Consider the following 13258-nt stretch of genomic DNA (forward strand, 5'->3'; position numbering starts at 1 on the left):
TTGAAAATTATGTGGTGTCTTATTGTGAAAAGACTACAAAATGTCACATTTTATTTTGTGTGGTCTGGCATGTTTCTCCATTTGTTTTCCTAATGTCAGGAAATCAGGTCATCCTAATATTCACCATCAAAAAGTATATCATATTGGTGGATGGTGATTTGTAATACTTCGTAAATTTCAGCATGGCAGAGCATCTAAACTCTCATTCACGTTTAATAATGTTCAAAGCCAATAACATTGGAAATCCGATAAAACATTTTATTTTGATAACTTTATTGTCATTGAAATATGCATTTCACAAATGACTAGACCCAGAGCTATCTTTTTTTGAAAATGTGTACTTTGTAACTATATAAAACTCTATAGGCATTAGTCCTCAAGTTTGAACTACTTTTGAATGACTGTAATTAATTGTAACTGTGATAACTGTAGCAACTCAGTTTAAATTTGAAAATGCATACATGCTGTTTAATTATACAATACTACAAATTGATAGGAAGTATACTTACTATGGTTTTATCATACCAATAATGCCATGCACAAATTGCGATACAATAAGACAAAATAAATATAGCTTATTTTCAAGATAAAGTTTGCTTAGCTTGGGTGGCAATGCAATCATTTTGTAAATGATTATGATATTAACATGCTTTCCTTAGATATGAGGAGCAATGCTCCCATTTAAGTTAATGTTAACACTTGTGTCCTTGCCTGACTTTATAATAAACTACATAGAATTGACTACAACAATACAGGCCAATTCTATTCCATACAAACATTTTTCCAGCTCTCTTCATCTAACCTTCTCCAGATTCCACTTGAATACCCCCATATCTTCTGTCCTTACAAATTAAATTCCTAATAATAAACACTTTGAATTCCATTAAAGCCCTAGAAATTAATTAGCTTCCCCCCACCCCCCCCAAAAAAAAAGAATGTTGTAGGTTTGAGTTTTTCATCAACAAAACACACCTTAAGATTAATGTTCAGTCTACTTTGTCCTGGTACCTTTAATGATATTTTATGCCATCTATAAAATCAAAGTGTTCAATCATATCCTGCTTGTTCATATTAATTTTCTACTCTTTCTATCTTTGACTACTCATTTCATATTCTATACATCAAGTGATAGTGAAGCACTAGCATAATACAGAAAGGTTTGTGATCACATTTCTACTCTTAATTTAATCATTTAAAATAAAACAGTTGAACTACTTGAGCAGTGCATTGAATACTTAGCCACAATGCAGTCAAACTTTCCCAATAATTGTGCAGTTCAAATAGGGATAGAAGAGTAATTGCGTTTCTTGCATAGGTAACCAAGTAGCATTCAACCTTGACTATGGATTTTCTGGGATGTTTAAGACCATCAAAAGAAACATTCTTTATATTCTCTTCAAAGTTGCTTCAAGTAATTGCCCATTTTTTATGCATATAGCTATAATAACCTTTACTATCAGGCCATTTGAACACCTGTGTGGGAAGGTGAGAAAAGAAAGTTAGTGTTCGTTACCTTTTAGGTTTGACTGTTCTAATCCTCTTTTCGCCACCCGCTTGTATTCCACCATCCATAAGTTTGAACTGCATGCCCCATATCCCAGAATGCAGAAAATATTGTTTGCCCATCACTACTAATGATCTGAACTGGGTCACAGCCTGGGAACAGCACAATTTTAAAATTCTCATCCATTTTCAAAATGTCTTGCCCAACCCTATCTGTATCATCTCTGCCAGCCCCTCAGCACTTTGAGATCTCTGCATTTCCTCTTTAAATTTTAGTTGCTCCATCATTGCTCCTTTGGCTGCCTAGGTTCTACATAATGGAATCCTTCATTCCCTCCCTATGCCTTTTAAAAGGTTCCTTCATACTTAGTTCTTGAGACCAATTTTGACACTGTTCTAATGTCTTATCTGTCAAATTGTGTTTAATAATGACCTATGAAGTCCTTGCACTGCAAAAGGTGCTATGTGGGTTCAGCTTGTTGTCTTTAAGAAATATTAGAGTCAGTGACTTTTTAAAATCAATTTTATATTTATTGTTGGACAATAAAGATATTAAATGGAAATATCTGCATATTCTGTGCTTCACGAATGTCTTAGTGGTGAGAAACATTATTTAAAGCTAAAATAATGCACAATGTTTTTTAAAAAAAAATTGTAATCTTTCAGTTGATACAAGTGCAATATCAAAGAAAAGTTAATATAACAAACGGGTGAAGCTTGCGGAGATTAGTAGGCACGTTTTGAAAGCTTTTAACTGTATTTTTATTCTAAATATTTACTTAAAAATTTGCAATTATAACTCTACTAACCAGAAAATGTTTTTGATAATTTGAAATAGGGTTATTCCTGTTTAGTTAATCAACATTTTGACCAAAAATTACTTTTTTAATGATAAATTCATTTTCAGCTTCATTAATCAACCTGCACCTTGTTAGACTACAAATAAAATTAAAAGTATATTTCAGTAATGGTAACCACAACACTATTAGATTTCTGTAAAATGCCACCTGGTTTTCTAATATCCAATAGAAAAAAAACTTCCATCCTTTCCTATTCAGGCCTGCATTCAACCCACAACTACCTGGTTACTCTTAACTGGCTTCTAAAATAGACTGGCATTAAAATCACCATGAAAATTACATTAAGGAGTGACCTTGGCACTAGTTCAATTCAAGACAAGGGTATATCTAGTTTAATCCCTGCAGAGTCATCCTTGGTAGCAACTGGGGATTTCTTGAAAAATTGGGAGAGCCATCCTATGGACTAGTCAAGCAACAACCTGACATTTATATCTTTCAGCCAATGTTCTAGACTTATCTATCATACTCCTGTGTATATTCTGTCCCAGCAGCATTATAAAATCAAACACAACCCGATTGTACACATTCATGGGAGCTTTTGTGTTTATTGACATGCAAATCATTTGAGCAAAAAGTAAAACAAAAACTTAAATGTATGCAATTTGTGTCTACGTGTACTGAAGACAGGAACAGATAATTAAAGGTTGGTAAATGGATTAAGACTGAAAATCTTTTTTGAAGTCCACCCGCTGATATCACACAGAAATCTTACAACTGGTTTATCCAATAATTATTGTGTTTTGGAAACCTAAATATCAGACAATATAACTAATATATTGATTGCTTAATTCCAAACAGGAAAATATTTCAGATTGTCCTTCAAACTCCTAAATGCAGCCCCCTGCCTCTATTTGAAAAATCTTATCTAAACCAGCATATATTCCATCAGAGCTTCTCCCAACACACAAAATGTTGGAGGAACTCAGCAGGTCAGGCAGCATCTATGGAGGCACAAAATGTTGGACAAAGAGCTTCTCCATTGGGAGACTGCTGAAGACAATGCAGTCATAAACTTTAATGAAAAAGATAGAATGGAATTACATTTCAACCAATAAAGCATAAACAATAGCAGTATTTTGACAAGCCATATAAATATCCTTTTAAGAAAAATTAACTGATAGATTCTACATACTTATCTGCTGACAAACTCTTTTTTTAGGCAGACTTTAAAACTGGGATAGCCCTGTGTAGATCTGTAGCCCTGCTGGATGAAAGGTAGGAAAGCAGAAGAGACAGTAATATTAAATATTTCGTAGGTTGTAGCTTTAATGAATTTTAAATATCTGAAATGCTAAATGCATTTTAGCTAAGGCAGTATCTTAGTGGTAAATATTAGTCTAATATTGATGTGCATTTTTGGAAATTAATGTAGCATTTTATAATTTTAGTTTATGCTTATGGAAGTGAGATTTTAATTCATTACTTCAAATCAAATCATAGTATGTAAATCACTACTTAAACTAAGTTTACCTACTAAACGTTCATAAAATAAAGTAAATGTTTCTCTTTCTACAATGTTGTCTGACCTGGGTATTTATAGTATTTTCATTCCAGATTTCCTAGAACCAAGGTATTTTGTTTGCATTGTAGATACGACATTACACTAAACAAAATGCTTCACAAATGTAATGTAGTGTGGCGACTCACCGTCTAGTCGGGCGAACCGGCTCGGCAGTCGGGTCGCGCGGCGTCGGAGCGACGAGGCCCAAGATGGCGGCGGGCCTCGTCTTTCCGAGCGACGGGGAGAACCCGCACGCGGGAAGTCCTGATGACGTAGGACTTACGTCATTGCCGGTTTTTTTGGGCGGGAGTTTTTCTCCCTTAAAGGGCCCGCACAAGGCGGGAAAATAAACCAGTTCTGTTTGGCAATCCTCCGAGTAGAGTCTTGTTTTATTCCGCGGTAGCAACCGCTACATTGGTGACCCCGACGGTCCAAACGGCTTTTGGACCCGCGAAATGGACGACAGCGCAGCAGCCAACGCAGTGGCCCTCAAGCTGCCCACCTTTTGGACACTTCGGCCCAGCGTCTGGTTTGACCAGGCCGAAGCGCAATTCCACCTTCGGCAGATCACCTCCGACTCCACGAAGTACTACCATGTGGTTAGCTCTCTGGACCAGGAGACAGCCGCCCAGGTTGGAGACTTCATCCAGTCGCCTCCGGAGGAAGATAAGTACCCGGCTTTCAAAGATCTTTTGATCCAGACCTTCGGCCTCTCCCGTTGTGAGCGCGCCGCCCGCCTGCTTCATCTGGATGGCCTGGGGGACAGATCCCCATCCACCCTAATGAATGAGATGCTGGCATTGGCCGAGGGACACAAGCCATGCCTGATGTTCGAACAGGCCTTCCTCGAACAGCTCCCCGATGACATCCACTTGTTGTTAGCTGATGCCGACTTCAGCAACCCCCGTGAGGTGGCCGCCCGGGCAGATGTCCTGTGGAGGGCCAAGCGCGAGAGCGGTTCGTCCGTCAGTCAAATCACCAGGCCGCGAGCCCAACGCCTGCCTCGCCTGGCCCCAGCAACCGAGCAGCCACGCCCCAGGAACGCAGACGACGACACGGGTGACCAGCTGTGCTTCTACCATCAGAGGTGGGGTGCGGAGGCCCGTCGATGCCGCCCACCCTGCAAGTTTCAGGGAAACGCCAGGGCCAGCCGCCGCTGATGGCTACGGCGGCTGGCCGCCGACAGAGCCTCCTTTTCGTTCAGGACAAGAAATCTGGACGGCATTTCCTCGTTGATACTGGAGCGGAGGTCAGTATTTTGCCCCCGACAGGCCACGACACTCGTGACAGGCCACCAGGTCCTCTACTCAATGCCGCCAACGGTACAACGATACGGTCTTTCGGCACCCGTACGCTTCAATTACACTTTGGCGGCAGCCGTTTTACCTGGACCTTTACCCTTGCCACCATCGCCCGACCACTCCTAGGCGCCGATTTCCTTCGGGCCCACAACCTGTTAGTCGACCTGCGAAGGAAGCGGTTAGTCCACTCTAGCACTCTCCGGACCTATCCCCTGGGAGAAATCAGCCCACCAGCCCCGCGCCTGGACTCCATTACCCTTTCTGGCGACGATTTCGCCAAGCTCCTAGCCGAATTCCCATCGATTTTGGCACCTTCGTTTACAAATTCTCGGCCCACACATGGGGTACGACACCACATCATTACCACAGGGCCACCCCTTCATGCCCGAGCACGACGATTACCTCCAGACAAGCTCCGCCTGGCAAAGGAAGAGTTCCATCACATGGAGGAGCTGGGGATTGTTCGCAGGTCAGACAGCCCCTGGGCCTCCCCCCTGCACATGGTCCCCAAAGCCACCGGAGGGTGGAGGCCCTGCGGCGACTACCGCAGGCTGAATGACGCCACCACCCCGGACCGCTATCCCATCCCTCACATCCAGGACTTCGCAGCGAACTTACACGGGGCCCGCATCTTTTCCAAAGTGGACCTCGTTAGGGGATACCACCAAATCCCGGTCCATCCGGATGACGTCCCCAAAACTGCGATTATCACCCCATTCGGCCTGTTCGAATTCCTTCGGATGCCGTTCGGCCTTAAGAACGCCGCGCAGACCTTCCAGTGGCTGATGGACGCGGTAGGCCGAGACCTGGACTTCGTGTTCATTTACTTGGACGACATACTGATCGCCAGCCGTAACCGCCAGGAACACCTTTCCCACCTCCGCCAGCTGTATTCCCGCCTCCGCGATTTCGGCCTCACGATTAACCCGTCCAAGTGCCAATTCGGACTTGACTCTATCGATTTCCTCGGCCACAAAATCACCAGCGACGGGGCAACACCCCTACCCGCCAAGGTGGATGCTATCCGCCATTTTGCCCGCCCCGACACAGTCAAAGGCCTACAGGAATTCCTTGGGATGGTCAACTTTTACCATCGTTTCATCCCTGCAGCAGCCCGTATCATGCGCCCTCTGTTCTCGCTGCTGGCTGGTAAGGGCAAGGACATCACCTGGACTGACGAGGCTGCGGCTGCTTTCGTTAAGGCCAAAGACGCCCTGGCAGACGCCACGATGCTGGTACACCCTAGGACTGACGTCCCGACTGCCCTCACGGTAGACGCGTCCAACACCGCGGTGGGTGGGGTACTGGAACAGCTACTCGAAGGCCGCTGGCAACCCTTGGCATTTTTCAGCAAACACCTTAGACCGCCCGAACTGAAGTACAGCGCTTTTGATCGGGAACTTCTAGCGCTGTATCTGGCGGTCCGGCATTTCCGATACTTTCTAGAAGGCAGGCCTTTCACCGCTTTCACCGATCATAAGCCTCTGTCCTTTGCCTTCTCCAAAGTCTCCGATCCCTGGTCAGCTCGTCAGCAGAGACATTTATCCTACATTTCCGAGTTCACAACTGACATCCAGCATGTCTCCGGAAAGGATAATGTCGTTGCTGATGCACTTTCCAGACCAACCATCCACAACCTATCCTTGGGTGTCGACTACACGGCCCTGGCTGACGCACAGCAAGCCGACGACGAACTGCCCAGCTACAGAACCGCAGTCTCGGGTCTGCAGCTCCGAGATTTCTTGGTTGGTCCAGGTCAGCGGACCCTACTTTGCGACGTTGCGACTGGTCAGCCCCGCCCTATTGTCCCTGCAGCCTGGCGGAGACGCGTTTTTGACTCGGTACATGGGTTGGCGCACCCGTCCATCAGATCTACTGTCCGACTGGTCGCCAGCAAGTTTGTCTGGCATGGCCTGCGCAAACAGGTCAGTGAGTGGGCCAGGACTTGTCTGCACTGCCAGACGTCAAAAATCCAGCGACACACCAAGGTCCCACCACAGCAGTTCGAGCCTACCCGTAGGAGGTTCGACCACATACATGTCGACCTCGTGGGCCCTCTGCCGGTTTCCAGAGGAGCCCGGTACCTCCTTACCATCGTGGACCGGTTCACGAGGTGGCCTGAGGCAACCCCCCTGACTGACATCACAACTGATTCCTGCGCCCGAGCGCTGCTCACAACTTGGGTCTCACGTTTTGGCGTTCCGGCCCACATCACTTCAGACAGAGGCACCCAATTCACTTCCAGTCTCTGGGCTGCATTAGCGAACCTGCTAGGGACGCAGCTGCACACCACCACGGCCTACCATCCTCAATCAAACGGGTTGGTGGAACGTTTTCACCGCCATCTAAAATCGGCCTTGATGGCCCGCCTGAAGGGTCCTAACTGGGTTGACGAGCTGCCTTGGGTCCTGCTCGGCATACGCACTGCCCCCAAAGAAGACCTCCGCACTTCGTCAGCTGAGCTTGTATACGGGGCGCCACTAGTTGTCCCCGGGGATTTCATACCTGCCCTTCAGGACCAAGGGGAACAACCCCCAGCAGTTCTACAAAGACTGCGCGAGAAGCTTGGCGCCTTGGCCCCGATTCCCACCTCATGGCACGGTCAAGCCCCATCCTGCCAGCCCAAGGAACTACGGGACTGTAAGTTTGTTTTCGTTCGCAGGGGCACACCTCGGGCGCCATTGCAACGACCATATGAGGGACCGTTCCGAGTCATACGGAATAACGGATCCACTTTTATTTTGGACATTGGAGGCAGGGAACAGGTTTTCACGGCGGACCGCCTCAAACCGGCCCATTTGGATCTGCAACAGCCTGTCGAGGTTGCCACGCCACGACGCAGAGGCCGCCCCCCTAAGCGGCAGCTGGCACAGCCCACGGACCTTGGGGACTGTCTCGCCGGTTCTGGGGGGGGTTGTGTGGCGACTCACCGTCTAGTCGGGCGAACCGGCTCGGCAGTCGGGTCGCGCGGCGTCGGAGCGACGAGGCCCAAGATGGCAGCGGGCCTCGTCTTTCCGAGCGACGGGGAGAACCCGCGCGCGGGAAAGTCCTGATGACGTAGGACTTACGTCATTGCCGGATTTTTTGGGCGGGAGTTTTTCTCCCTTAAAGGGCCCGCACAAGGCAGGAAAATAAACCAGTTCTGTTTGGCAATCCTCCGAGTAGAGTCTTGTTTTATTCCGCGGTAGCAACCGCTACAGTAGTATCAATTAGACAACTATAATGCTGTTAGAATTTCAAGCCATCTATATTGCTAGTAAATCATCCATTAAAGCACATTACAGAATACTTGATTTTAGAGCAGAGGTGTTACTACCTTATGTATTTGCTCAGATTTTGTGATTAACAACTAGTAGCAGTCATCATTCATTCTCAGGTTTTCTGTCATCTTTTATACTGCAATTTGTGGTTAAGAAACTATTAAAAAGTGTTGCCTACTGCAGAGACTCTGGGTACATGGCAAGTAAATCAGTCTATCTAGTGGTTAAATTACACCACTTCTCCACTTTTATAATTCTGAATACAAAGTCTCTGGGAGGGGGATCAACGAGAGAAATGTAAGGCTGGCCATGCCATACTGGTCGGCTGCTTCCTGGTTTTTACATTTAACTATGTATGTGCGGCTGACAGAGTTGTCTGATTTTCAGTGAAAATTTAAGGAAGAGCAAATTACCACACAAAAAAACCTGCTTGTTCAAGGGAAAGTTCTCAATCATTTCAAAATGTCTTAACTTTATACCCACAATAATTTATGTAATTATAAATTCTCAATTGCACATGAACTAAATAGTTACCGAGTAAGCTGGAGAAGTGTTGAGCATGTTTATTGAATTTACAGAAGTGCTTAAAGATTGCAGATTCTACCTGATCACTTTTACTTGTGGATTTTCCACTTGTCATTTGTATGCATATTGTTTATAGCACTCAGAATTTTTAACCACTGAATAAGGTACCAAATAAAAATATTAAATTATAAGGTATCTTTATTAGTCACGTGTACATCGAAGCACATAGTGAAATGCATCTTGTTATTGTGTTGAGTGTTCTGGGGGCAGCTTGCAAGTGTTGCCACATTTCCAGCACCAACATAGCATGCCTACAACTTCTTAACCTGTACATCTTTTTGGAATGTGGGAGGAAACCAGAGCACCCGGAGGAAACCCACACAGACAAAGGGAGAATGTACAAACTCCTTATAGACAGCAGCTGGAATTGAACCTGGGTCGCTGGCACTGTAAAGCGTTACACTAACTGCTACACTACTATGCCTGTTCTAAGTTGTAGGTAACCCTTCCCCAAGATTTACATATGGAATACTGGTCAACTCTTCATAACTGAGGGAATGTTGTGTGATCAGAAGTACCACCTTTGGATAAAATGGATCCCGATGAAAGATCATCAAGCTGAAACATTAATTCAATTTCTTAGTCGGTGATGCTGCCTTACTAAATCTTTGTAGCATTTCTAGCATCCACATTTTTCTGCCTTTCAACCATTTGTCCATAAAAGTCTCATAGTTAGTTGTTTAAGATCCCATTTCTCAGATGTGCAAGGAGATCTGGATAACATTCTTCAACTACCACCACTGAAAACCATTAAACAACTTGTTTGTTTCTCTGCAGTTTAAGAGACTTCACTCTATGCAAAATAACTCTCATCTAAACATACCTGTAATCTAACTAACTGTGTGAAGTGCTGCAGGGCACTTCTGAGGAACATGACAAATTGCTCTAAACAATTCAGGTGACAGGCTGTTTTGAGGGCCAGACATATCACATATTGTAGGGTGGGTGGGAAGTTTTGCGCAGTCTGATCTGGCTTTTTAAAATCACAAATTATTTTCTACAACCTAAAATTTTCAGTTAATTGATATTACTGTAATAGTGAGGGGAGAATTAATATGTTGGCCGCATAGCCACTGTGTTGTACATTCAATGGTAAATTGCCGGTGAAAAGAAATCTGCAGGTAGCAAATTATAAGTAATAAGCCAGTTATGTTTTTAATAAAAAAGGAATTGACCACTAAAGTTAGATATGTTCCTGCAGAACTATGTATTACATAAGACTAATATAAAGATAGTAAGTACAAATCATACAAGAGATTAAGAATGAAATGATCCTATTTCAACCATTGACAATCACTGCTTTAGGCTTCTCTGTAATGAATACATTTGGGATATATGTATTCCTCTGGTGACATTGATCTTGTAATGAATAAGTAATAAAAACATGAATAAGTAAAACATGAAGTCAAGCTTTACCACAAAGTGCAGCTGAAGCAAAGAATAGCAATTATGATTTAATACTTTTTTTTATCCTTTCTATGCTTTAGAAAAATATATACAACAGTTGATTGAGCTTGGGAACTGCTGTCCTTTAATATTCTGTATCAAATGTCAACTACAAGAGTCAAAATTTCTGGTGCTAAAACATGCGAGGACTACTGGGATTGAATGAATTATTTGTTGTGCATAAGGGAGCTTTCTGATGGAAAGGAACACGTTTTTCATTACATATGAAAGGCTTACACATATATAGCATCTTCTCACATCTTTCAGAAATGCCTTAAGGCAGTTCACAAAGAACGTGGGTCATTTTGCAGATAGTAATGTCCAACAACAGCATTGAGATGAAAGGACAAGCTATTTTTGGTAAGGCACAAGAAAAAATGTGCTTTATTCCTAAGTGTGCCAACGAGGTCTTAGAATCACTGAAGAAGTAAGTATGACCTTGGTTTAGTATCTTGTTTGATGAACTGCCCCTGCCACAATTCAAAATTCCCTCAATATTACATTCAAATATCAGCCAAGAATATGTGGTCAAGTTCTCCCAGGAATTTGAATCTCAACTTAAAGGGAAGTATGCTGGGAGCATTCCAGATCTCAACCACTCCCTAGTGAAAAAATTCTTTCTTAAATCATGTCAGAATCCCCAACCCGTCTTAAGGAGCAAACCAGCTCACAAACTACCCAACTGCCTGCTGTTCCCATATTGGCCTCATCAGTCACTACAGAACTCATGAAACCTGAGTGGTAGCATGTCATCCTCGATCCTGAGGGACTGGCTAAGTAAAACGTAAAATATCTCAGGATGTTACTCAAAGAAGAATTGGACAATTCTGCCAGTATCCTGGTATTTATCATTTGTCTCGCTGTCAAGTTCAAATTAGCAGTATCATTACCCTACAAGATGGTAGTGACTATACTTTAAAAGTAGCTCGTTTGCTCTGAAGTGTTTTGGGATTACCTACAGTTGTGAAAGAGACTATATAAATGTATATTTGGAGTACATCTGTATGGCATTGACAAGGCCCTGAATTTTGTAGACAGAGGGACAAAGCCTATATGGTGATCTCCATTCCTCCAATTTGGCTTCCATTCAACTTCCATTTTATAAAGCTGGAAACCTTTTCATCTTCAGGTTGTTTCTGGCTAATTTATATTCTTCACTGTCAGTGCAGTAATGGTGGTCCTGCAGTAGATCTCCTTAAATCCCTCGGCTATGGAAATTCTTTTTGGAGCCCACCTGGTTGGAAAATCATCACAATTCACTAAGGACAATGGGGTCAGCTTGTATGGAATTGAGGAGATCGGTGCTATTTTTGCCTGCTGTTGGTCGTTACAAGAAGGGACACTATGAGCCTTAAAGTCTTGCACCATCACATCTTAGACGGTGACAATTAACTTAACTGAAAAAAACTTCAAAGTAATTTAAATCTGCTCAGAAACATCAAAGTTGACAATGGTGTAAATAGATAGTGGAGTATGAAGCAATTCCTGGGCTTCATTTTACTGCATAAGAATAAATAATTAAGTTCAAGAATGGGCCATATGGCACCTTGAGCCTGCTTTGCATTTCAATGAGATCATGGCTGCCCTGATCTTCATAACTCTCAACTTCCCTATAGTCCAAAAATCTATCCATCTCAGCCTTGAATGTATTCAGAGAGTCAATCTCCACAGTACTCAGGAGTAGAAAATTCCAAAGATTCACAATCCTGCAAGAGAATAAACCCTGCAAGAGAATAAATCCCTCCTCATCCGTTCTCAATGGGCCACTCCTTATTCTGAAGCTATGATCCCTCATTCCAGCTTTCCACTTGGAGGGTAATATCCTCTCAACAGCTACAGAACAGCTGTAGTAAGATTTAAAAATATAACTTCCAGGGAAGCAATTGACATGCTTGTAAACCCAACAGTGTATAAGCTATGCAATTTTTACAAAAATACTTCTGATCTTTATGGAGACAATAATACTAATGAACTCCAGTAGATGGCAGCAATGTTCCCCAAAATTGTACATTTTCTGCACTAAAATGTTTTGTGTTTTCTCTACATCAATGAACAGAAACAAAACAAGATACCATAAATATTTGATTTACAAAAATGGATTTAGGGATATGAAACTAAGTTAACTTGAAAATAAAAGCTGTACTATTGTATTGGTTTTGATTGAACTGCAACTACTCAAGTGAATAAATGCCACCCTTTGGGCACATATCATGATTGAATTAAAAAAGTCCAACTGTTGACGAATTACTGCCATCATTGTTCAGATCATTATCACACACCACAAAAATAAGAAATGTTGTAATCTCTTTTAGCTAAAAATGTTGACCATTTCCAGAAATTATAATCTTGAATGAGTAAAGCATCACAGTTAAATAGATCCAGTCAAGAAATGCATAACCAGCAGATGATCCTCACCTCTATCCCACCAGCCTGTCTCACTCCTCCCTTACTTCTGTATATTGGCTATCTTCCCTCTGTACTCCCAGTCCTGACGCAGGGTCTCGACCCGAAACACTAATCATCCCTTTGATTCCTTATATGTTGCTTGATCATAGAACCATAGAACAATACTTCACAATACAGGCCCTTCGGCCCACCATGTTGTGCCGACCTTCAAACCACACCTAAGACTATCTAACCCCTTCCTCCCACATACACCTCTACCTTAAATTCCTCCATATACTTATCTAACAATCTCTTGAACTTGACCAATGTATCAGCCTCCACCAACACCCTAGGCAGCGCATTCCATGCACCAACCACTCTGTGGGTGAAAAACCTCCCTCTGACATCTCCCTTGAA

The 13258-nt window shown here is 43.2% G+C and overlaps 1 protein-coding gene across 4 annotated transcripts in view; it reads right to left on the reverse strand.

Moving 5' to 3' along the window:
• Window positions 1–230: 230 nt before the first annotated feature.
• micu3a (mitochondrial calcium uptake family, member 3a) overlaps window positions 231–13258 on the reverse strand; it is a 102291-nt gene continuing 89263 nt past the window's right edge. For 2 of the 4 annotated variants that reach the window (XM_052010070.1, XM_052010071.1), the window contains 2 exons: window positions 3496–3567; window positions 231–1473 (listed from right to left, as the gene is read on the reverse strand). In XM_052010070.1, the coding sequence (XP_051866030.1) occupies window positions 3496–3567 (72 nt within the window). In that variant the 3' untranslated portion in view covers window positions 231–1473. The remainder of the gene's footprint in view (window positions 1474–3495; window positions 3568–13258) is intronic. The other 2 variants (XM_052010068.1, XM_052010069.1) reach the window with 2 other exon arrangements.

The sequence above is a fragment of the Pristis pectinata genome, chromosome 2, assembly GCF_009764475.1.
Source record: "Pristis pectinata isolate sPriPec2 chromosome 2, sPriPec2.1.pri, whole genome shotgun sequence".
NCBI lineage: Eukaryota > Metazoa > Chordata > Chondrichthyes > Rhinopristiformes > Pristidae > Pristis > Pristis pectinata.